We start from the raw sequence: 26,164 nt of genomic DNA, 5'->3' as shown, positions 1-26,164 counted from the left end.
TCTCAAACTTCTCTCAGAGACTACAAAACTAGCCAATCTGTTAATTTCCCTTGTTTGCTTTTTCATGGTTTGTTTCAGATCTTAGTCAACGATTCAAGGAGTTCACAATATAATTAAGACACGCAGCATAGAGAGAAAAAACCAGAGGAGCGACGACAGTGTGATAGCTGGCAAAAGGTCACTCGTAACAGGTGAAATACGGCCTCTTGTCAATTTAGCTAAGTCAGGGTTTTATTCTGACTGCTCTTGTAAAACATAAATAGTAGCAAATTACACGCCCTCTAGCACCATGTCTTAAGCAGAATTAGGTAAAAAAATATGCAGTGATGTTAATTGCAATTGATTAGATGTCACTGGTCTAGAGTTACTCAAAATGATGTATTGTCATCTTTAACATACAATAACATTAAACCAATGCTAAGGGATGAACATGCTCTAATCTAGCTATCGCACAAGTTGTAACTAACGCTGGCTTACCAAATTCCTTGTTGTCACTGATCATGACGGCCAAGTTACAGAGTGGGATGACGAGATCTCGCACTGACCACTTGGCATACTTCCGCCTCTCAGCCAGTGAGGCTTTGCAGTACTTCAGAGCTTTGTCTCTCTGCTTCACTGTAACCATAGCAACAATGGTGGACTTAGTCTCAGCTTACAGTCAGATCTCAACGGCGAACATATACCGCCTAAAGGAAATCTCAATTTCTGTAATACATCACTGCTTCTTCATACTCGTACTTGTAAAGCAAAGAAGCAGTTCACAAGCACTGCAGCGCGACACCGGACAATGTGTTTTTACACAGCTTGGAAGCGGCTTGTTTAAATGGAAAATGTTCGCCATTCCTGTAATAATGGAAGGATTTCACTTGGAATAAAACCTCTTTTCGTTATATTTCGTCATGCCAAAAACATAATTTAAATACCTATGTTCCCACCAGTGCTTTGGGGGATATATTTTTGTTTTTTTTAATCGCAGCAGTGTGTTGACAACACTCAAAAGCAAACATTACCAAAACAATAAAACAAGCCATTCTGAGAAAGAATAACAACAGGTAAACTCGGGACCATTCTTGGACTAAACTGGTTGTTTTCATTTATATATTTTATTTATTTTAGTCGTGTTTAACACCGTACTCAAGAACTTTGCACTTATGCGGCGGTAAAAAAGTTTACGGGTGGAGGAAACCAGCTAAACTACAAGCCTTTGTCACATACAAGACAACCCATCTTAACTTTTAACGCTACCGAGTGAACAAGAACTGGATTGGAAACCCTTCAACTAACTGGTAAAGGGCCTGACAATTGCAGTCTGCCAGCGTTTCAAACATCTGACCCAGCGTGACCCTTTTGTGTTTTTTTTTTGGTCAGTACAACTTTAAAAAGTAGACATGTAAGTAAGACATACTTACCCCCATCATAGGCTAATCCAAGGGAGTTCAGCATGACTCTGATAGTGGGGTTGTACTCGAAGTTCTGGGTAGCATATTCAATGGTGTCAAGTAGTATAGTGATCGCTTCTTTACATCTCCCTTCACAAAATAAAACCCAGAAATAAATAATTTGTAGCTATTTTTTATCTATCTACCCGTATACGTCTTTATTCATTTGCTGGCTATTTTAAAATGTCAAACGATTGCATTTCACGAACGTTGTCTTCATTAAATAAACATGCACAGAAAAGCTTCAAGTAGTAAAGCTATAGTATTCACAAGAGAGCACTTGCCCACACGTTCATCAACAACACCAGTTACGCACTTCAGTTCATACAATAAAACGCGCTTGAATATACTCCAAATAATTTTATGCGATAAGACTGAACCTCAAAGCTTTGTGGTTACGTACTAACAACTGTAGATGAGCCTCAGAACGCGGTGGTTACGTACTGACAACTGTAGATGAGCCTCAGAACGCGGTGGTTACGTACTGACAACTGTAGATGAGCCTCAGAACGTGGTGGTTACGTACTAACAACAGTAGACAAACCTCAGAACGTGGTGGTTACGTATTAGACATTGTAGATGAGCCTCAGAACGTGGTGGTTACGTACTAACAACAGCAGATGAGCCTCAGAACTTGTTGGTTACGTATTAGACATTGTATATGAGCCTCAGAACGTGGTGGTTACGTACTGATCCTTGTAGATGAGCCTCAGGGCTTTATGGTTACTTATTCATAATTGCAAATGAGCCCCCGAGCTTGGTGGTTACGTACTCACCCATACGTATGAGCCTCAGGGCTTGGTGGTTACGTATAGCGATCTGTTGTCTCATCGTCCGCCTCTCCTCAGGGCCTGACGGTGTGATTTCCAGGCCTTTCCGCTGATACCTAACCAGGTGTGTAAACAGTACAGTTTTAAACTTTGTTCACGGCATGATAAGTGTCCAGATCACAGGTCACGTTATCAATACAGTTAAGACTACAGCGAGAGAACAGGGCCGCGACGACAGTATGATAGCTGGCAAATGGTCACACGGTGAAATATGACCTCTGGTCAATTTAGCTCAGTTAGGGTTTTATTCTAACTGTTCATGTAAATGAATAAATAGTAGCAAATTAGACACCCTCTAGCCCCATGGCTTAAGCGGAATTAGATAAAAAATGCAGTGATGTTAATTGCAATTATACGTCACTGATCTAGAATGACTCAAAGTGCTGTGTTGTCATCACATTTAACATACAATCACATTAAAACAATGCAAAGGGACATAACACAATATCAATAGTCAAATTCCTCAAGACGATGTTCATAACGCGCGACATATATTTGCTCTACGGTTGAATGACATGCTATTGTATTTGGCGTTGGTATCTCTCTAGTTGGAGGTGAGCATTTCATAACTTCAATTCTGGTGTATATGACTTCTGGTGTATATGACTTCTGGTGTATATGACTTCTGGTGTATATGACTTCTGGTGTATATGACACCCCCGAAAACATGCATAAAGTGGGGGTATTATTAAGAAATATAAAATACACCTTGAGGTTTATTTCTTCATTTTCCTAAAAACCATCTTATTCTTTTTGTAGTAGCTTTTCATGTACCCTTTAAACCCTCTGTAGAATTGAGGCATGTTTTAAACTTCGGTAAGCCTCAGTTTTGCATTATTCACCCTTCACTCAAGCTACTTCCGGCTTAAAGTGTTTTAGTCTGCAGCCTGCAGATTTGAGGTGTTGTTCAGGTTTTACTTCTTAGTTACAATTGTTATGTATTAAACAACCCTAAAGTAAGCGTCAAAGTAAACAATTTCACTAGTAGTTCCATATTGTACCATGCGAGTCCCTTCTAAAAAAAACTCAGACACTTTTCATTTTTTCAAAAACACTTATGATAAAAAGCACAACAAAGTCATAAATGCCTTACCGCGCAGCTTCCACCATGTTGCCTTGTCTGAAATAATTCCACTCAAAATGAGCCATGAGTTTCACATATTGGTAACCGTCCTCTGGAGTTAATTTAGATTCGGCTTTCTTAAGGAATTCAATGCCTTCCCGTAGCCCATTTCCTGGAAATCACGAGAGATGTGACCAAAATTAGCCAATCGTGATTAACTTCTGAAAGCTCAAATCAAGAAACAACGTTAATAAATTTTGATTTGTTTACAGAAGTTTGTGAAATCTCACGTGAACTGATAACTCTACACGTCTGTTATGTTTTCATAAAATTTTCTATAAGCCGTATATGGTGCTAATATAATTAAGACTTACAGCAGTGTGACAGCTGGCAAATGGCCTCACGTATCTGGTGAAATACGGCCTAGAGTTATTTGACGTCATTAAGGTTTTATTCTAACTGTTCATGTAAATGCATAAATAGTAGCGAATTACACACCACCAACCACCAAGGCTTAAGCAGAATTAGGTAAAAAAAAAGGAAAACAGAGATGTTAATTACAGTTTATTAGACGTCATTGATCTCAGGTGTTTGTTGTACATCTAATTTCATCAGGCATGATTTCACTCATTCGTGTCCGTTTTTCACAATGAAGACCTGGGAAGGGGGTGAGATGCTGAGGACACAAATAAGTGATGTGATGCCTGGAACCACGAACAAAGAACGGCTCAATACGACAATGGCGTCACTAATGAGGACATGCTCTTCTCAGGTAAATTGTTCCACAATTTTTTATAGTACGCGGTTGGTTTATCTGACGTTAGAGAGAGAGAACTATAGTCTATTTCTTTTAGAGAGTCGCCTATATGTAGCTGTCTGTAAAGGCAGTCATACTCGCAACCAAAATTGCCTTCAGTCAGTGACACGTAACAACACAACCTCTGCACATAGATAACTTTGAAGTTCTTATTCTTGCTAGGAAAATGAAGTTAGAGCACTTTTTCTAATTCATAATGTTAAAGTCAATCAGTTCGGTTTCAGCAGCAATAACCAATTGCCTCGGGTGACGTCATAATTATTAAAAAATCAATGGTATGCTGGGTACTGGGCGGAGTTCAACATGTTTTGAAGCAGGGTGACACAAGTTACCTGAACTGCTGTCGACTTTGCCCTAAACCCAAACTCTGACACCGCCATATTTGAAATCATTCTCACGTTTTAGTATTATATAGCCTAAATAAATGAATTTTACTTTATCTCTTGTAGTATATGAGAATAGTTTTAGAGATGGATACTAGGAAATTAAAGCCATCTAGCTATTCACAGAGACCGTAGTGTATTTCATATTTGAAATCGTTATCACGTTTTGATATAATATAGCCTAAATGAATTTAATTTATCTCTTGTAGCATATGAGAATAGACCGGCCCGGATAGCACAGTTGGTAGAGCGTCTGCTTCGGGACCGGTAGATCCAGGATCAATCCTTGATCGAGTCACACCTAAGACTTTAAAAGAGGAAGTTGTAACTTCCTCGCTTGGCGTTCAGCATGAAGGGGATAGTGCAACGACTGGTTGACCTGTATCAGTATAATGGCTCGGGCGGGGCGGCTTACTTGCCTTCGGTAAGTCGTCTCAGTGAAGCAGCACTAAATAAAAGAGCGGTGGAAATCCGTTCTGCAACAAGGAGGCACATTACACGTGCATGCACCCTAAGGATTCCTTCGTCGTCATATGACTAAAAAATTGTTGAGTACGACGTTAAACCCCAAGCACTCACTCATATGAGAATAGTTTTAGAGATGGATACTAGGAAATTAAAGCGATCTAGTTATAAACGGTAGTGCAGGCTGTGTTATGGCATGGAGTTTGTTCTAACCGCTGTCTGGTGCAGCCATTGTAAAACAAATTACTCTCAACGCCCAGTGTCGAACACGCAACTTGTTTTTGAATAATTATGACGTCACCCGAGGTGAGTTCTTGCTGTCGAAAGTGACCTTATGGAGTTTAACATTATAAAAAAAAGTATTCTAACTGCAATTTTTTTTTTAAAATATGAAGGCCCAATAGTCGATGTGAAAAGCTTGGGTTGGCACCTGGCACTGGCTAAAGGTAATTTTGGTAGCGAGTATGATTGATTTTACAGACACTTGAATATAGGCAACTCTCTAAAAGAAATGGACTATAATACAGAGTCTACCTACCTCTAGAATATCCCACCGCAGAACCTATACAAGCTTCAATACAACCAATATCCTTCTCCGTCCCAAATATCTCCGCCGCTGACAAGCACTGGCGATAGAATGGCTCCGCAGACTCCGGCACCATTACCGTGATAATGTCCGGGGCATCTCGGATTATCTGAAAGGTTTGACAGACATCAGTTCGTTATCAAAACCTATCCATCTATAAATAACCATGGTTTCATCCTCCCATTGAACTTCACTGCTTTCTCACCAGTGAAAATGCTAAGGCTTACAGTTTAAGGAAATTAAAAGTACAGGCCTGGGGAAGGGGGTCGAGACTGTCACAAGCCCAGGGGCCCCAGAAGCTCCGCTGGACTAAATTGAAATAGATGAGGTCTTCGCCATTTTAGGGCGAAAGTGTTGAGGGGTTATACCCCTGCCACTTTAGGCGAAGGTCCCTGGGCCACTTAGGCCATAGACGTATTCTTGAGCAGACATTAAAAGCTGGAGGATCGAGACAAGAGGTTTAAAGAGTAGAAAGGCGTAAAAGAGACATGGTTAAAAAATGTAAAAGACTAAAAGTTAGGGTGGGTGGTGGGGGATGACAGTGTAAAAGTCTCCCCAAGCGTCTCGGGGTCGCCTAGGCCCCGGAATCTCCGCGACAATGCTGTAGGTGAGATAAGCCATTTTGAGGCATCCAGAGATGGGACCTGTAACGTGTAGAACAGTAAATGTGACACAATAAAAATGAAAGTTTTACAAGGTCACACCCTAACAGTTTAGACGAGGGTCACAGGGGTCACTTAGGATCCGGAAAACCCGCGACCTTAGATTGCCATAGACATATTCTTGAGCAGGTAGGAAAAGTTGGGGCATCGAGACAAGGCGCTTAAAGAGCAGAGAGGCGTGAAAGCGACATGGTTAAAAATGTAAAAGATTAAAAGTGGGCGGTGGCTGATAGCAGCGTAAAAGTCTATCCGAGTACATTAAGCCAGGGTCCAGGGGCCTCCTGGGCCCAGGAAGCTCCGCAAACCAAGGTTGTTGCACAGGCGAGTTTTCAGCCATTGAACGTTAATAAGTGCCGCGAGATGTATGGCCAAAGAAAATCTGTCTCTAAATTGCATACAAGGCAAAGGTCTGGATTTCGCCAGACGCAGTTCATGTAAGCATTAAATCTACTTGACTCTATAATGACTCTTATCTCGTCTTTATTTTTTATATTAGTACAGTAAAGAGAGTATGTGTGGGAAGGGCAGGGAGCGTTCAAGCATATCTCCACCACTTCCACCCCCACACCATCACTTGACAAGAGTGGATGCCCACCGGGCCGCGACCACGTGGTGTAGGCCCACGTGCTAGATCAACAGTGATAATCTGGAGTGAAACCCACAGACAAGAAATTGACGTGTTTGTCTGGGTCATTCTCAAACCTTGCACTAGACTCATGAAATGAACAAACTTGTTGAGCTCCGACTCTCCTGAGTATACACCGTTAAGCAACTATCAAATAAACAAGTAAATAATAGTTTGCAATGCTTGGCAAATGGTCACACGTAACCGGTGAAATACAGCCTTTTGTCAGTTTACCATAGTTAAGTTTGTATTCTAACTGTTCATGTAAATGCTTATATAGTAGCAACACGTCCCAACAGGAAGTACTAGAAGTATTGTCATCACATTGAACATACAAATACATTAAAACAACGCAAAAGGACAAGCACATGGAAAGATTAAGGGTGCATGTATTTACCTCCATGTTGACCCTGAAAAGGTCAGCTGTGGGCAAGGCGCCTTCGCGTAACACCTTCTCTACGTTCACCCATTCCTCAAAGACCTGGCCAAAGACGGCGTCGGTAGACCGGCGGACAAGATCAGCGTTTGCCTTGGTCAGCAATTTGCTGAAGAAATGGCAAAACCGGTGTCGAACGCTGTCTGTGTCTCTGAGGTGCGTCAGATTTTCGTTGGCATGGCGTCTGATAACGGGCAAGATAGAGTAGCGCCCCTTGTCATACTCGATAGCCGATGTATCATTTAGAGGGATCAGCGCCAGCACCTTAGCATGGGACACCTTCGGTAAGGCGGCGACGTAAGCGGCGGCGTCCGCACTGAACGTACCGGGAAAATATGCAAATACGGAGAGGAATTTCTGAAGGCAATTGTCAAGTGAGGCCACGAACTTCGCTATGATTTTCTTGATGTTGTCTTCATCCGAACCAAAGTCTGCGCTTAATCCCTCCAGAGGCGACGTCTCCCAAAAATCGCAAAGTTCCTTGACGGAGAGCATGTGGCGTTTTTCCTCTAATTTTTGGCCCACGATAATCAGTAGAAGGGGAAGGCGACAGCATATGTCCAGTATGACCTCGTAGTGGGATGTGAAATCCACGTTGGGAGCTACTTGCGACAGAAGTTCCATAGCTTCTTCGTCTTCCAAACCTTTTAAGCGGCAAGTTTTCTGAAAACTACCGTTAATTCTTGGTAACGAAAACTGAACCCGACTTGTGATGATGACTTTAACTCTTGGGAAAGTGACTAAGGCGTAAATTATTTCCAAGAAAGCTGTTCTCAAAGAATTTGTCGAGGTCATCTGGTCACAGTCGTTAAACAAAACCATGAAGTATGTCTTTTTTTGACTCTTCAGTATCCATTCTATATCGTCTTGGAAGTCAACAATGGAGAAGGACGTACTCTTTTGAGAGAACTCTTGTAGGATTTTCATTTTGACCAATCGCAGACTCTGTGCGTTCCTCAGTAGGATTGAGACGAATTTTAGCTTCGTGCCGGTGTCTTCTGACTCCTCTATAAGTTCTTTACAAATCTGTCAATTAAATCTGTCAAGTCAATACGTGCTCGACAATTTCGACACGGTAACAAGATAAATAGCCTGAACAAATACACGTATGAGACCCTGAAGCGATACACTAAGACAATAAAACATATTCTTACAGTTTTTCTTTATATTTTCATAAAAAGTGTATCTAAACGCCAAAAAACCCCACGCCGACATGTTCGGGGAGTTTCGAGTTTAAACTCTTTTGTCGTTGAAGGTAAAAATAGTCTTCCTGTATCATGTGACTTGTGAAAAATGTTTGAACCTTGCTTTATTTATTTATTTGATTGGTGTTTTACGCCGTACTTAAGCATATTTCACGCAAACGACGGCGGCCAGCATTATGGTGGGAAGAAACCGGGCAGAGCCCGGCGGAAACCCACGACCGTCCGCAAGTTTTGAACCTTTGAAGGCATAGATTTACCGATCAATTGTCTCACTGTGTTCGAAAGGCACATATGACAACCCTTTCCTTTAGAAACTTCTCAAGTCAGCTCCACAATTTTCTCCATCGTTTGACTAATCTAAATGACTTCTTGTGAAACTTTTTTTCAGACCCCTATGTTATAGTAAATGTGATCCTGCAATAGTTGCCTAACATTTTTAACAAGTCTCATGATACAGAAGGTCTTTTTTTATCTTTAGCGATAAAAGAGTTCGAACTCGAAACTTCAAGCATTAAATTTTTATATTTATTTGATTTGATTTGTATTTTACAACGTACTTGTACATTGCACTTATACGACAGCGGCCAGCATTATAGTGGGAATAAATCCGGTAGAGTCCGGGGGAAACCCACAACCAGCCGCAGGTTGCTAACAGACCTTAACCGTTATATCTCGTATGTTCCTGTCCGTTATAATTGGCTGAAAACTGTTGCACAATAACTTACCCAGAACTTACGTTGCCAAGTAATGTTTTGACTTTGTTACATAAGAAACAACAGTTTTATGAGGGTTTGAAGTTTTTACTTAAGTGGACACACTGGGTACTGAGTGCAGTGAAATGTGATTACCGACCACTCTGTTTTCGCGCTGCCGTATCTCCAGAATTATTATCCTACAATATGAAAATCAGAAGCCACAACTGATAATAATCATTTACCCTAATTATTGAGTTAACACGTTATTTAGGACAGAGAAAACAATAGAAAATCGCTTCCTGCGTTTTTATATATTTTTGAGTATAGTTAAGGCACTTGTCTGTCAGTCTCTGCGACACACAAGGTATGAGTTCAATTTCAGCTTCCGTCATGGGATTTGTAGGTGCCCCTGCTCTCAGTGCTGATGGGGCCTGGGTGACTTTAAGTTTATACGGCGACGCTCGTGTGGGCGTTTGTGTAGTGTAATGTCCGTTAAAAGACCACTGGTCTTTCATCAATATGGTGAACATACTAGTATCACTACGTCAAACGTGGAAAAAATCGTCAGTAACTTGCCATAGGTCGGAGGTTTATTCCGGCGTCCTTGAGTATGAGCTTTATATAATCAAATATTTCCATACTATTTTATTCAGCGGTGCAGACCGATTTCACATAGTAATAATAATAATAATAATAATAATAATAATAATTATTATTATTATTATTATTATTATTATTATTTAATTCTGAATGTCTTACACTGGTTGAGAAATAAAAAAAACTCCTGGAATATGACTGTCTTGGACTAAACAACAAACACTCATTTTTCTCTTGGGTGTTTGCCGGTTTCTGTTACACTAGCATCATCAAATTTTGTTTTATTACCTGCTCAGCCAGCCGACTTTTTCCTACCACTGGTCCCCCCACCACTTGAAGGAGCCGACATTTGCCTTTAATGGCAGTTTTTAACTCCTCTCTGGTTTGATGGTGACCCACAAAGCGTGTCTGGTAGCCCGTGTCATTGGGCAACGGGACACCCTCATCCCTCTCATCTACAGCTTCAAACATCTCGAACTTCCTGAGAATGAATGACATATGAAACAAAAGGTATCTCCTCTTTTATCAGAAATAAAACAAAAATTAATACCATTTTCCTGACAAAGAGAAATAAAAGCAAAAAAAAAAGAAAGAAAGAAAAAACAGATACATTATAATTTACATGGTTTTACAAATCTTCATTGTAACTATCATGACTACATATTAAAAACATCTGTTGCCAACATAATTACCATCTGCTTAGCCCACGATCACTGTGTGGAACCAGAGTAACATTCCACAAAGCGATCGTAGGCTATGTTGATTTTAACTACGGTGGTAGAAGATGTCTTTAATATGTGTTACCAGAAAGCATGGGAGTTGCACTCAGTTTCAGTATTAAATCGTGTACTGGCAAATTGTTAAAACCAGAGTGTAGTTAGGTATATATATATATATATATATATATATATATATATATATATATATATATATATATATATATATATATATAAATATATGTGTGTGTGTGTGTGTGTGTGTGTGTGTGTATATATATATATATATATATATATATATATATATATATATATATATATATATATATATATATACAGTCTAACTAAAGAGCAGGCAGGATCTTTTCTGTTATATTTGATTAAACAAAGGTTTTCAAGGTGAAGACAAAATAAGACAGTGACTATATAATTTTACTCGGAAAAAGGAGAGAAGAACAATAGCGTCAACATCAACAACATAACGATTTGTGACAAGGCTGGATTAGATTCTTTATTTGCAGTGTTATGGTTTATTTATGCCTACAATAGACCGTTGTTTAAACGATACTCAAGAGCTTTTCACTTATAGAATGGCGACCAGTACGCATTTAACCGTTTTGGAGATATAGTTCAGAATGGAACAAAGGGGTATGGAAATACAGCTTAGAATAGAACAAAGGGGAATGGAAAAACAGCTTAGAATAGAACAAAGGGGTATGGAAATACTGCTCAGAATGGAACAAAAGGATATGGAAATACAGTTCAGAATGGAACAAAAGGATATGGATAAGCAGTCGGACGGAAAGACAAACGTACAGACATATTTTGTGAAATATGAGAGAAAGTAGACTATTGTTTTGGCAACTCGCCAACATAATATGACCTGGAACCAAACAAACGTGGGCGGAACTGGAAAACGCGATTACAATGACCGCAAAAACAGTCACTCTCTCGATACGCCGGCTTATCCTGCTGTTTTGTGGTCACAATCTGCCATTCCGGCACATGTATGTCCCACAGCCAGTGACAAGCAGACAAAACAATGTAGTTGACCTATATACTCAAAAGAAATTTGTTACAACAGAATGACGTGATAATCTGCATATATCCGTATTTTGGTGTAAGGCTATATAGTGGTCTATATATAGCTGTGTATTAGCACGGCATCAAATAACATCTCTTAATGAAATATATAGACTGCAGTGTATTGCGCAAGGTGGCATGTAATATGTGGATTTATTTCTCAGAAGTTAACGCTCCATTCACGTACCTAAATGGAGGCGATGTGAAAAAACAGCAGGTGCGCCGATATGACAATTAGCTGAAAAAAAGTGTTTTGACAACATACTTGCTGTCTTAAAGCTGAAGTATTCTGGGACATGCCCTTGAACGTCCACATTGGTTGACGGCTGGTATAGGAATGTCTGTTTCGACGCATAAATGCATAATTCTAATAAAATTACAGTATTCTAGGTCAATGCCTTGTAAGGTATTAGAAATTGAGCGCTTTTCAAAATGTTTAGAAAATGTTGTAATCTATAACACTATCCTAAGTCGAATAAACTCTTTTAGGTAATGTGTTCCGCATTATAAGAGTTAAAAATCTTGTAATATAATACTGACCCGTTACACAGGGTAACACTTTAAAATAATGCCACACATTCTCCAGCATTTAACATGTTGTATAATTTTAACTGTTAGAAAATGTTGAAAATTTCATCATTTGAAAGGGATACAGAACTCTAATTGGCTCTTGTGAGAGATAGGTAAGTCTAAGCTATCCCTTGCCTAAGCCGAAATTTACGCATCCTACATTTATTCACACGGGGCTGAGGCTGAAAGAGTTAACCCAGGAAATCTCCACTGTCAACCAATCAGCGTTGATTCTGTGTCCCTTTGAGAGAAGGTTATGTTTGATTTCTCAGAAATTAAAGCGCTCTATACTATTCCGAATAAATGTAACTTTATAAGGAAATATATAGCAATTATACCACATTTTCCTCAAAAAGGTGAAAACTGTTACGAACATCAGCGATATATGCTGTTTGGACTACCCACAGAAACACGTGCGACACTAAACCAGTGAACGCCAAAAAAAATCGAGGATTCCACTCATGCATGATGCCAACTTATTCTTCCATAGATAACACAGAATGTTAAAATCTCCATTCACAGGGGCTACCTACTCACGTTCATTTTTTTCAACAGGTGACATTAACGGCTTATCGCAAAGGGCGATAGAAAAAAGTACTTTGTTTCCGACCTATAGGTTACGGTCGTGTGGTATGGACGTCTCCGTAGCGTTTCAGTAGAGCCAATCAACAAGAATGTGTTGATGATTATTTCGATCAGGTAAGCATTACGAGAATGTATTGATGTTTCAAAAAAAATAAAAAAGAAAATAATATGAAAACGCGTTCAGGTTTTTCAGAAAGTAAACGTCTCATAAACTAATCCAAAAAAAAAATAATTGAAGACTGTTAAATTCAGATAAACACCAGGGGAACAAGTTAATTTTTTCCATATTAAGTAAACATCATGACAACAAATTGGGTTTCAGGTAAATAAGCATCATGCTTGAACAGAAAATATGTAAATTAGTTCAGATAACGTCATCTCCATAAGCTTGTTCTGATGTTTACTTCAGATAAAGTAATCATGCAAAGGTATTTACGTTTATTATTTCAGACAAGAAAAAGGCCATTAAAAATTGCTGATTTTTACTTCCGTTACAGTCAGCACATAATTAACATGTTAATGTTAACTTCAGATGAACACCACCAGAAGGCTTCCTCTTGATAAACTAAATGACACAGTCATTCAATTCAAGTGAACACTGTGAGAAGGTGTATACATTTGCTTCAGTAAACACCATGAGAACGTGTATACATTTACTTCAGTAAACACCATGAGAACGTGTTTGCATTTACTTCAGTAAACACCATGAGAACGTGTATACATTTACTTCAGTAAACACCATGACAACGTATTTGCATTTGCTTCAGTAAACACAATGAGAACACGTATACATTTACTTCAGTAAACACCATGAGAACGTGTATACATTTACTTTAGTAAACATACACCATGAGAAGGTGTATACATTAACTTCAGTAAATACCATGAGAACGTGTATACATTTACTTCAGTAAACACCATGAGAACGTGTTTGCATTTGCTTCAGTAAACACCATGAGAACGTGTATACATTAACTTCAGTAAACACCATGAGAACGTGTATATATTAACTTCAGTAAACACCATGTGAAGGTGTATACATTTACTTCAGTAAACACCATGAGAACGTGTATACATTTACTTCAGTAAACACCATGAGAACGTGTTTGCATTTGCTTCAGTAAACACCATGTAAACGTGTATACATTTACTTCAGTAAACACCATGAGAACGTGTATACATTTACTTTAGTAAACATACACCATGAGAAGGTGTATACATTTACTTCAGTAAATACCATGAGAACGTGTATACATTTACTTCAGTAAATACCATGAGAACGTGTTTGCATTTGCTTCAGTAAACACCATGAGAACGTGTATACATTTACTTTAGTAAACATCATGAGAACGTGTATACATTAACTTCAGTAAACACCATGTGAACGTGTATACATTTACTTCAGTAAACACCATGAGAACGTGTTTGCATTTGCTTCAGTAAACACCATGTAAACGTGTATACATTTACTTCAGTAAACACCATGAGAACGTGTTTGCATTTGCTTCAGTAAACACCATGAGAACGTGTATACATTTACTTTAGTAAACATACACCATGAGAAGGTGTATACATTAACTTCAGTAAATACCATGAGAACGTGTATACATTTACTTCAGTAAATACCATGAGAACGTGTTTGCATTTGCTTCAGTAAACACCATGAGAACGTGTATACATTTACTTTAGTAAACACCATGAGAACGTGTATACATTAACTTCAGTAAACACCATGAGAACGTGTATACATTTACTTCAGTAAACACCATGAGAACGTGTTTGCATTTGCTTCAGTAAACACCATGTAAACGTGTATACATTTACTTCAGTAAACACCATGAGAACGTGTTTGCATTTGCTTCAGTAAACACCATGAGAACGTGTATACATTAACTTCACTAAACACCATGAGAACGTGTTTGCATTTGCTTCAGTAAACACCATGAGAACGTGTTTGCATTTGCTTCAGTAAACACCATGAGAACGTGTATACATTTACTTTAGTAAACACCATGAGAACGTGTATACATTTACTTCAGTAAACATACACCATGAGAACGTGTATACATTAACTTCAGTAAACACCATGAGAACATGTTTGCAATTGCTTCAGTAAACACCATGAGAACGTGTTTGCATTTGCTTCAGTAAACACCATGAGAACGTGTATACATTTGCCTCAGTAAATACCATGAGAAAGTGTTTGCATTTGCTTCCATTCAGGTTAATTTTGTTTTAGATTAAAGAGCATGTGTATAAAGAAAACAAATGAGAATTAACGTGCAGTGTTAATATAGTCGACATAAGAACGATATATCAAATAATAAACGCCGTGAAAACATAGTTTTAGGCGACTTTAGTTGCTAACTTGAACTCTGGATATCAGTGTTCATATACATATATGTATTAAAGACCGGATAGTGATATAACGAAGCATACAAAGTGCTTACCGGTAAATGTCAGCCAGTTACGGAGCATGTCCTGTCTTGTAACACACTACACGCTATACTGCGTCGTTGCTTTTAAACCCTAGTATTTTACATCATCGGTATGTTTGGCTGGCTCTGTGTGCTCTTTACTGACTGTAATGTAGGTCCTTAGCACACTGAACGTCTGTCACTGGTGCGCTCTACGTCATTATGGCTGTAGTGTTTAAAATTCCGTTTATCATTGTGGCCGTGATCGATAGACTCGTCTGAGTGAATTCGTACGGTTTTATATAACATCATAAGATCGGCGCCGAGCGGCCATCTTGGCTACAACACGTGAGGATGACGCAATCCATGGTAAACAACATACGAGCTCACGCCTGTATTCAAAGAACTCCTGTAAAAAAAAAAGACTTCTACTTTTGTTGTGAGAATTCATACGATAGCAGTTGTGTGAATGTAACTTATCTCAGATATAAAGCCGCCGGTCACGAAGCACATGAGTGTATTCTTCGCACGTTCATACAGATGTTGTATATTTACTAGAGTTATTTTCATCCTTTTTTTTTCTTTATTTGTAAGCAACGGCTTAACTTACAGGGTAGATGAGTCCTAGATAGAGACCTAGGACGCATGCTTTGGGTCACACCATAAAAAAGTCAGTGGCCCTGTAATTCAGAACTGAGTGCGTCACAAGAATATGTCATGTTCTTACAAAGAAACGTGGCTACGCTACCCTAAAAGGAGAGGTTTTCCTATCAGAATTAAACCACTTTAATAACACAGATATTAACAAATATTAAGGAATTTCTATTCAATGTGATGAAAAATCGGCATTTTGAGCAATTCTGTCCCAGTGGTAGAACAACAAGGTCAAACCGCCGTTATAATGGAGCATAGCCTGACAACAGTACAGAGAGTCTAACCACATAGAGTGTATCTATAGGCTTACATATACAATGGCAATATCATTTTAATATAAGTTATAAATTTTCTGACGCATTATATAGGTCATGCACATCAAAACATTGAGGGGTATATAATACTGATTTCTGCACAATTAACTATTTATACTTGGGTACCAATAACACCGAATTGTCTGAATTATGACGGGCTCCGTATCTATACGGAAAATTCTGGATTAAATGTTGATTTAGCCGCGAAGTACTGCATAGTGTATGTACATATCTCGCTTTGTGGCATTTGTTAGATCCTGTGTGTTGTGTGATTTTAATCGACGTCACAATTTATTACTACAAAAATTTTGGTTGTTTTTTTTTAGTTGTTTTTGTACATATGTATAGAAGGAGTGCCTAAATAACCATGTCTTACTCCGTTTAAAGGGAAACAAAAAACACTAAAATAAAGTATTTGTCAGATGAAAGTATTTGTCAGATGAAAGACCATTAAACACTGTTAACACTGAAAATAGTTGGATTTATTGTTTTGGAATTTCTCTAACTGGCTAAAGTGCATTTAAAACATGGGATTCTCTTTGGGTCTGTTGGGATATAGAGGGTATATCAATCACCTGACATCATTTTTTTTTTGGCTTGGAATAGTTCGCTTTAAGGTTTACTTGCTGAATGCGTGCACAGCTCTAAATGAAGATGCAGTTTGGGTGATAAAATATAGCAATATATGTCTGCCAAGTGGCCAAAAGCTAAAGCGACATCACTTCTCCCTGTATGGAAGAAGAGGCCACAGTATAGAATCCAAAGTTTTAAATGCATTTTACTTGGTGGAAAAATATTCTAAAAAAAATCAGTCATATTATTTTACCCCACAATATTTAATGGTGTTTCATCTGACATTTACTTCATGCTAGTATGATCTTTTCCTCAATAGAAAAATATATTCGCATCGTGCTAAATAATAGGCAATCAATGCGCAACTAAGATACACGCCTGACGATTAACGAATACTTATAAACTTACAAAGTTTTATGATTGAAAGAAACCAGAGGTTGCGTTCGAATCCAGGTAAGTGTGTAAGTCGAGTGCAGGGGTCTTGCGTCAGCTGATATGTGAAAGTGAAATAGAGCACACAGGGCACTTTATTTCAAAATCGTTCTTGTTGCAATCCGTTCTAACTCTGGAAAAATGGGGAGCTAAAATTTTGTTCATGATGTCGTGTTACACTTTGCCTTTGGAAACCTCGTTCTCGTGTGGGATCAACACGAGTGCAGCGATTCGAATACGCCTCTAGTGTCTGCTGTATTTGATCGACACTTGGACAAGTCATCGACAAATCAGTGGTGAACCATGACACGTGTGACTAACATCATATGAGTGTAAAGCAATTAAGAAGTCACAAACGATCTTTGACAGTATACTGCCTCCATGGCTCCGAAAACAACGGTACGCTCATAAAATTAATTTGTTAATTTTAAAAAGAAAGTCTGTTGTCTGGGTAATGCTAGAATGTATTGTGTTATTGTGGCAGACTGTTTCGTTAAATATAACACATATATCCTATTACTTCAACATAAAGATTACGTTAGACTAACATGATATTGTGTTGAATATTGTGTCATATTAACAAAATGCATTCTAGCATCACACAGACAACAGACTTTCTGTTAAAATTAACAGATTAATTTTTAGTGTATCAGGGGAATGTAAAAAATGCCCTGTCCGAGAACTGGATTGAAACCAACGGCTTGCGTGACCTATCAAATATCTGATAATTTTATACAGGCCTAAATGTAATTAGAGGTGAACAGTAATAAGGTTTTACGTGAAGGCAGCCATTATAATTGTGGTTGCAATCAGCTTCTACAAGCTTTACATGGCGATAAGAAGAATATTCGTCACTCCTGCAATGTATAGAATACTGAAACCATATACTACATCTCCTTACCAATAAATTACAACAGGAAAGAGAAATGACCTTGTTCATCTCATCCGCATAGTGTGTATGTTGAGATACATACCACATCTTTATGGTATACGGTATGTCACCGAATTAAGATATGGAGCATATGGTAAAGTTCTCCGAAAACAACAATCTCCGCACACGGAATAATACCCAGAATTCACAGCACAAGCAGTACAAGTTCGTGACGTCATCTGTTCCTTATGCTCATATGCAACAGTACTTGTTTGAATCCTCAACAATACATGCACTTGTGAAGCCGATCCGTGGAATGGTTGTGGAGAAGACTGAAGGACAGATTGAGATTCATTTTGTATAGTTAGGACAGATAGGATGTGAATATAGGCATCGTATCAGTGGGTTTTTGTGTTTGTAATTCTCTCAGGCGCGCATCACACACTGAATATAATAATTCAAATCAACGCCCGAATGATGGCGTTGAGATGAGATATGTATTGATAAATTTCCTTCCAAATGACAGACCTGACAACACGTAAGTCTCAGTCTAAAAAGAGATTTCACATTACATGAATTTCCATTTGTTTAATTCATGTATTTATTTATTTGATTGATGTTCTATGCCGTACTCAAAAATATTTCACTTATATGACCAGAATTATGGTGGAAAATCCAGAGAAAAAAACACGATCATCCGCAGGTTGCGGGCAGACCTTCCCACGTACTTCCGGGAAGGAAGCCAGCATGATCTGGACTTGAGTTCACAGCGACTGCATTGGTGAGCAGCCCCTGGGTCATTCCGCCGCGCTGACTCGCTAACCACTTCGGCCATGAAGGCCCCCAATTTCAGTTTGAATCATGCCCCATCATGCTGTGCGTGAAACGTTACATTTGCGGAAGCCGCACTTCCCGTGAAAATGTCCTGGCCCTTTAATGACAGGTGAATCAGACAGGTAAAAACACGAAAAACCGTATCAAAAGCACCTTGTAAAGCAGGTCACAACTATAATTACGGTACGGTTTACCGTTAAATCTCCCAAAATCAAAACCGAAACCAATGAGAGACAAGTGTCTGTATGTTTCGAGAAAGATATTCATCATATAATGTACTGGGTATTCATTGTATAGTGTTCCTTAGAAAACCGGAACACTAGGCTATACAGGGTCCGTTTGATCAAATAAACTCGGTCAAAAAGAGACGCAACCCCGTATTTTAGAGATTTTAATATTTAGGTTTTAGGACGGCACAACTTTTTTCTTATTGAAGACAGAAGTCAGAAATTTGGCAGAATAATAATCAAGATGGTCATGTTTAAAACTGTCTTTTCGTCATCTCACAGACACCAGTTGCTCACCAGGGGGCGTCTTCCTCAGTATCTCGTATGACCACCACGAGCTGCAATCACTGCACGACATCTCCTTGGACAAGAACGGATAAGACGCCGGATTCTCTCCTGGGGAATAGCCCTCCACTCCTCCTGTAACGCAACGGCGAGCTGTTGAAGTGTCTGTGGCGGTGGCTGACATTGACGCACGTGTCGATCCAGAGTATCCCACAGGTGTTTCAATAGGGTTGACGTCTGGTGATTTAGAGGGCCACGGCAAGACATTGACGTTGGAATCCTGCAGAAAGTTCATTGTTGCACGTGCAGTATGAGGCCTGGCGTTGTCCTGTTGAAAAAGCTGTGCCCTGTAGGTCAATAATCGGGAGAAGGTGAGGCTGTAACACGTGGTTGATGTAACGTTGGACTGTCAGGTTCCCTGGAACGATCACCAAGTCTGATTTTCTGGTTGTACGAGATGGCTCCCACAAACCATAACACTGCCTCCGCCAAATATGTCCACTGCCGGACGCAGATGGGCGCAAAGCGTTCATGACGTCTCCTATACACACGCTGTCTTCCGTCGTGACGTGTCAAAGAAAACGGGATTCGTCAGAAAAACCAGATGCGCCTCCAGTTTTGTAAAGTCCATATCCTTACGTTGTTGCACCACCTGAGTCGTAGGCGTCGATGTAAGGGGGCGTAGTACAGGTCCAACAACTGGTCTACAGGCACGTAAACCCGCTTATTTCAGACGGTTCCTAATCGTTTGAGCCGACACTCTCCTTAAACCTGGTATTTGTGTGGCAGTCACGGTTGGTAGGGCATGCCGATTACGTAGGTGAAGGACCGGATGTACCGATCTTGAAGTGGGGTCGTGATTCTTGGCCTTCCACTTCTCGGACGATCGATTGGTCGAATTAAAGTTGTTTGTAACGGCTCCAAAGTCGGGATATCGTTGTTTTGTGAACATTTAGGTGTCGTGCAATAGTACCAAAACTTTCTCCGGCTTGAAGACGACCAATGGCGATATTTCGGTCGGCAGCACTCAGTCGCGGCATTTTACCGACTGCCTTTCGTCGACGAATGAATGAATAAAATACGAAAGCACATGGGCTTTTAATACACCCCCACACTATAACTGCCATTGACATGATTTGCAGGTGAATGGTTCTGTGTGCGAAGTCAACAGGGTCAGTCCATGCGTTGTGACGTAATAAGCAATAAAATACACTTAGGAGAGAAAAGGCAGTTGTTTGGATGGTAATCTTCATTAAAACGTGTATAAATTTCATTACATTGGCTAAAATTTAGTTTGGAAGCAATAACTTTATTCGAACGAATTTTTGATATCCGAGGACAGGGGTTGCGTTTCTTTTTTGACAGAGTTTAGCAGTCTGATTTTTCTGCTGTATTTATAATCTGCCATAACACTTTAAAACGAGTGAGTGAGTGAGTGAGTGAGTGCTTTTGGTTTAACGTCGTACTTAATTTTTCAGTCATATGACGACGAAGCATATGTAATGTGCCTCCCTGTTGCAGGACGAATTTCCACGGCTCTTTTAACTTGTGCTGATTTACTGAGACGGCTTACCGAAAGCAAGAAAGCCGGCCCCGCTCGAGCCGGTTTTGCTTCAAAAGGGAAATCCTACAAAGGGCATTTCTCACAAATGATGCAATGTTATTTTGCGGTTACCGTTGCGTCTGCTTAATGAGACAAAAACTAGGCAAGTAAACCATCCACTGGGCAAATGTACTCGAGGCGTTCTTTCAAAGGGCTACTATTACAGTGTCTGCATACGATCAAGAAGATCTATCAAGAGAGCAAACGTTGTAGATTACAGGTGTCAAAGCCCTCGAACATAAATGTGCATCTAGCTGAAGAAGGCGTAACCGTATTAATTCAAATATAATGCTCAGCTGTGTCTTCATAATATATAAGACTTGCAGCATATAAAGTAAAAATCAGAGTTATGTCTCGCTCTTGTGTTCGTCCAGTTACGCTTCATAAAAAGAATCGTGATACACGCTACTCACGACCAACAGATCACGTGACCCCATCCAGGGACTTCCGCTTTGAACCCACATGTGTCATTTATATGGAAAAGCAAAGGGCAGCACGCGCGCTTTTGTCGATCCGATTTTGGTCCCTCACGTGTCGATCATCACTCTGATTTTTAAACCATATGACAGATTTTGTCAAATTTAGTAATATAGCGGTGGAAAAATTCCCCACAATACTTCCGGCACGTTGTAAATTTAAAGCTCTTCAGTCACATGAAAAGTCACGAACACTTAAGTCGTCAACCGGAAATGTAAATTTTTCTGAGCTTACTACATAGGAAGAATGCAAATACTTCACGCACAAATAGTGTCTAAATGCGTGCGATTATAAACCGGCATTGACTTTCTGTTAATTATTTCAATTCAACTATTTAATTTAATTCTTTATTTATTTAACGAGGATTTCTCACAGCCTAATTGCTACTACGGAGATCTCCTCAACGCAACAATTAACAACATAATAACTAACATTTACAAGTACATACATATAAATATGAGAATACATATTTCAGATATAAGTTGAAATAAATTAATTATTATTTACAATGTTAACATCGTTATTATCACTACCATGGTCATAAAATCTTTCTGTATCATTGATAAATTTATGCACACATTCAAAAACAAGTTTATTAACTTCGTAATTTAGATCTTTAGAGCCAAACAAAAGTATATTACATATATATCGTGAACATTGTGGAATAAAAACAGAATAATTTACACCGGGTGAAATAATTTGTGTGAGAGTATGTAGCATGTGCTTCCTGTGGGTGGCAAATTGAGGGCAAATAAAAAAATAATGAAAGGTATCTTCACATGTATCATTACAGTAATGGCAAGTAGTATCTTCGATAATATTATACTTAAAAAGGTCTGCCCGAAGAGCGCTGAGTCCCATTCTCATTCTGCAGTGCTGGACAGACGAAAAGTTGCTAAAGTCATTATATAACGATATTAAATCACTAGACGTAGTAATAATTGATGGAGATAGAAATTTTTGAAGTTCTTTCAACTGTACAAGATGAGCACGCACTATGTTTTTTCCATTATAAATGTTATATTCTTAATTGTTAAAATATCTCTGATTAATTACGCGAAATGGCCCCCAATCTGACAATTATGATGTAATAACACGAACGGGATTAACCGACAATATTAATCAGATTTAATTATTTACGAGGGATTACACATATCATATCGAACTGGTACTCTTTCGCCCGTCACTGGAATGTAATTCTATTTCAGCCATGGTTCTAGGGTGTGTGTGTGTAAGTATCATGGCAATATCAGCCATGGTTCTAGGGTGTGTGTGTGTAAGTATCATGACAATATCAGCCATGGTTCTAGGGTGTGTGTGTAAGTATCATGACAATATCAGCCATGGTTCTAGGGTTTGTGTATAAGTATCATGACAATATCAGCCATGGTTCTAGGGTGTGTGTGTGTGTGTGTAAGTATCTAGCATTGACATGAACCACATTGACATTGACATAAAAACCGAACTGGGTGATAATGACAAAAAGATAGCAAGTGTGACATGACAAATGGCCATATTTCACTGGTTATGTGTGACCGTTTTTCATTTATCACACTGGGCTTACTTTCTACGTTATTTCTTATATTATATATTACGACAGTATCTCTGTGTGTGACATGACGACAGTATCTTTGAGTGTGACATGACGATATCCTGTGTGTGACATGACAGTGTCTCCGTGTGTAGCATGACAACAGTATCCTTGAGTGTGACATGACAATATCCTGTGTGTGTCATGACAACAGTATAATAATAATTTCAATTTTGATATTGTAAATTATCCTTATTTGGATAGCAATATACCAAAGGGTCCTGAATATGTCGTACACATATCTCGCCTTGTAGCATTTGTCAGATCTTGCGTTAATTGTGATGAATTTAATCTGCGTCACAAGTTGTTTGTTCGAAAACTAGTTTGTCAAGGATACTCCATCAAACGTCTTCATTCTAAGTTTCTCAAATTTTACAATGAGTATAACACTCTCGTTAGCAGGTAGCAACATCTCTGGGGATTTGCAATGTGTTCAACAAAGACGGCGCTGTTATCCTTTTATACATATCTATCGCCTACGCGGTATTTAACAACATAGATGGCGCTGGTTGCCGAGTGTAACCGTCTATCTTGTAGACAGCTTTTATACAGACCAGCATGTCATGTGTAACATCATAGATGGCACCTCTTGTAGTATGAGATCCTTAGATACTAACGGGAAAGACGTACTCGTCCGTTACTTTTGAATCACAATCTGTTCGTTTAAGGTCTGTAACGCTCGTCATTTTCGAACTATATCTTAACCTGAGGCTAGGGGCCGTAAATGCAGCCGTGCTCATTACATCTGCATGATGCCTTTATGAAGAGTTGCAATCAAAGCGCGACTGAGATACCTTGTTTAATTGTTATTTGACCTGGAACTCCTTCATGGACTACGAATTTGGACGATATGGAATTCATGACTTGAAAACTGATGACCGCTTCTCTCTTGTGTGTTACCGGCTTTATTTCCTATTTATATAATTTCTTACCTTTGTCTTTGGGAGCTAGTGTTAAATGTTGTTGTGGAAATGGATCTTGCGATTATCGACTTGGAACGCCCTTTACGGACTACGAATGGTATACGATTGTCGGACATGACGCTTATATGATAGTACCCCCTGATTCTGGCATGCCATGATCTCTGAGTGTGACATGCCAGCAGCTCAGTGAGTGACATGCCGTGAATCTTTATTGTATCGTGACAGTATCCTGAATGTGATACGACAGAATCCTGAGTATGACATGACGCTTTCCTTAAGTATGACATCACAGTAATGAGTATGCCTGAGTGTGACATCACAGTATGTCTGTGTGTGACACGACAGTATCCTGTGTGTGGCATGACAGTATCTCTGAGTATGACATGACAATATCCCTCTGTGTGAGTTGACAGAATATCCCTGAGTGTGACATCACAGTATGTCTGAGTGTGGTATGACAGTATCGCTCAGTGTGACATGACAGTATCTCTGAGTGTGACATGGCAATATCCCTGAGTATGACATGACAGTATCCCGGAGTGTGACAAGACAGCATCCCGATGTGTGACATGACAGTATCCCGGGCTGTGACACGGGAATATGATTGACAGTGATATGACACTATCCATGAGTGTGACATGACAATATCCATAAATGTAACATGGCAGTACCCTTGAGTGTGACACGACAGTATCCCTGAGATTGGCAGAACAGTATACCTGTGTAACATGACAGAATCTCTCAGTGTGAAATGACATTACCGTTGAGACTGACTAACACTATTTCTTAATATGAAATAATAAGAAATATAAGGGACTCGCTAAGGTTATAGGAAGAAGTACATGTACATACGCAAACCCATTACTGTCACGGTGGAAAAAAATTGGGATGAAAAGATGAAATTTCGACTTTCTTGTCATGCAGCTGGTGTCGCGATTAAGTGTAAATCGTGCACATAGGCCTATACCTTGCGTATTACTATATGCGATGTCTCCGTGTATCATCAAAGTGTGTGATAGACCTAATAGGCCTTTTTACCCCAATACTTTTTAACCAATGGTGTTTTGTCTTTGAAGAAATGATTCGTGGCTACCAAATAATTTGCAACAACCGTGAATACCTTTGTCTTGTTTGTCTTTAGGAACATTTTGTCTATAACATAGGATTCTATCACGTCAAAACGCTCACAAAGCTTGATTAAGCTTGTTTCGGTACGCCCTGTACGAACAATGTACATGTAACGATGTGACCTTGTAAGCCAGTTTTGCTGGGGTTTCTCATAACTCTAATGACGTTATGTATAAACGACCAGTTAGATACAGAAGAGTAAGTCACGCCCACTGACCTATTTTCACACATCACCTGACTAATTACGTGATGCAGATAATAAATGTACAGATATAACCTGATCTGTTTACTTTGTTGTATTGAAGCGGTCTGCCAAAAGTGAGAACAAGTGGACCTTCACACCATGTGAGGAAATAACTCGTGAAAAGCGAAAAAACAGGGTCGACATTTATTACTGGTAAATATCAATACATTCCGATTGGATAATCGACATAGTGACATTAACAAATCACGATTGCGCAAAGCGTACGCGGAATAATCTGGAATCATGGCGAAAATGAGATCGACAAAATGGGAAATCCCCTCCCCCTTAAAGGAAACCTATGGGAATTCCCCCTGGGCCTGGAAGGTTGTAAGGTCATATACACCAGCAAAACATGTCGCCAAGGAAACTTTGCAATAAAACAGAACAAAGAGAATAAATGAAGACAAAATTATGTTTAAGTGTATTAAAATACATATTATTTTGTCACCACATTTGTCTATAGGTCATTTTCAGTCACGAATTCATGATGTACACATTCAAGCGTATTACATTTTGTTTGATTTGATTAGTGTTTAACGTCCTACTGGAGAATATTTCACTTGTTTGAGGGCTGTTAGGATTAAGGGTGGTGGGAGATGAGATGTGTCCGAGGGAATGGCACCTTCCCTAGGTAACTGAAAATCCTCCTGACGTAGCATCGTACATTTGATACACGTGACACTTGCCAACGCACAACTTACGTTTTTACATACGTGTAAAATATTACCGTTTACGTTTCACAAAAAAGGAACTATGCACCTGACATGTCGACCTATATACTGTGCGAGCACAAAACTTGCAAGTAATATATGTAATATATACAACTGTCTTGGT

The 26,164-nt window shown here is 39.2% G+C and overlaps 1 protein-coding gene across 2 annotated transcripts in view; it reads right to left on the bottom strand.

The window, feature by feature from the left end:
* Positions 1-26,164, bottom strand: part of LOC135480479 (uncharacterized) — a 37,802-nt gene that overhangs the window by 7,688 nt on the left and 3,950 nt on the right. The window contains exons 1-8 of one of the 2 annotated variants that reach the window (XM_064760319.1): positions 15,208-15,750; positions 10,092-10,284; positions 7,268-8,332; positions 5,536-5,692; positions 3,363-3,504; positions 2,216-2,325; positions 1,410-1,529; positions 478-615 (exon numbers count right to left, since the gene is read on the bottom strand). In XM_064760319.1, the coding sequence (XP_064616389.1) occupies positions 478-615; positions 1,410-1,529; positions 2,216-2,325; positions 3,363-3,504; positions 5,536-5,692; positions 7,268-8,332; positions 10,092-10,274 (1,915 nt within the window). In that variant the 5' untranslated portion in view covers positions 10,275-10,284; positions 15,208-15,750. Of the gene's footprint in view, positions 1-477; positions 616-1,409; positions 1,530-2,215; positions 2,326-3,362; positions 3,505-5,535; positions 5,693-7,267; positions 8,333-10,091; positions 10,285-15,207; positions 15,751-26,164 lie in introns of those variants that run through there. The other variant, XM_064760320.1, reaches the window with a different exon arrangement.

The sequence above is a fragment of the Liolophura sinensis genome, chromosome 13 (genome assembly GCF_032854445.1).
Source record: "Liolophura sinensis isolate JHLJ2023 chromosome 13, CUHK_Ljap_v2, whole genome shotgun sequence".
NCBI lineage: Eukaryota > Metazoa > Mollusca > Polyplacophora > Chitonida > Chitonidae > Liolophura > Liolophura sinensis.
Note: the sequence above shows the minus strand (reverse complement) of the source record. Positions and strands in the feature narration are given on the sequence as shown.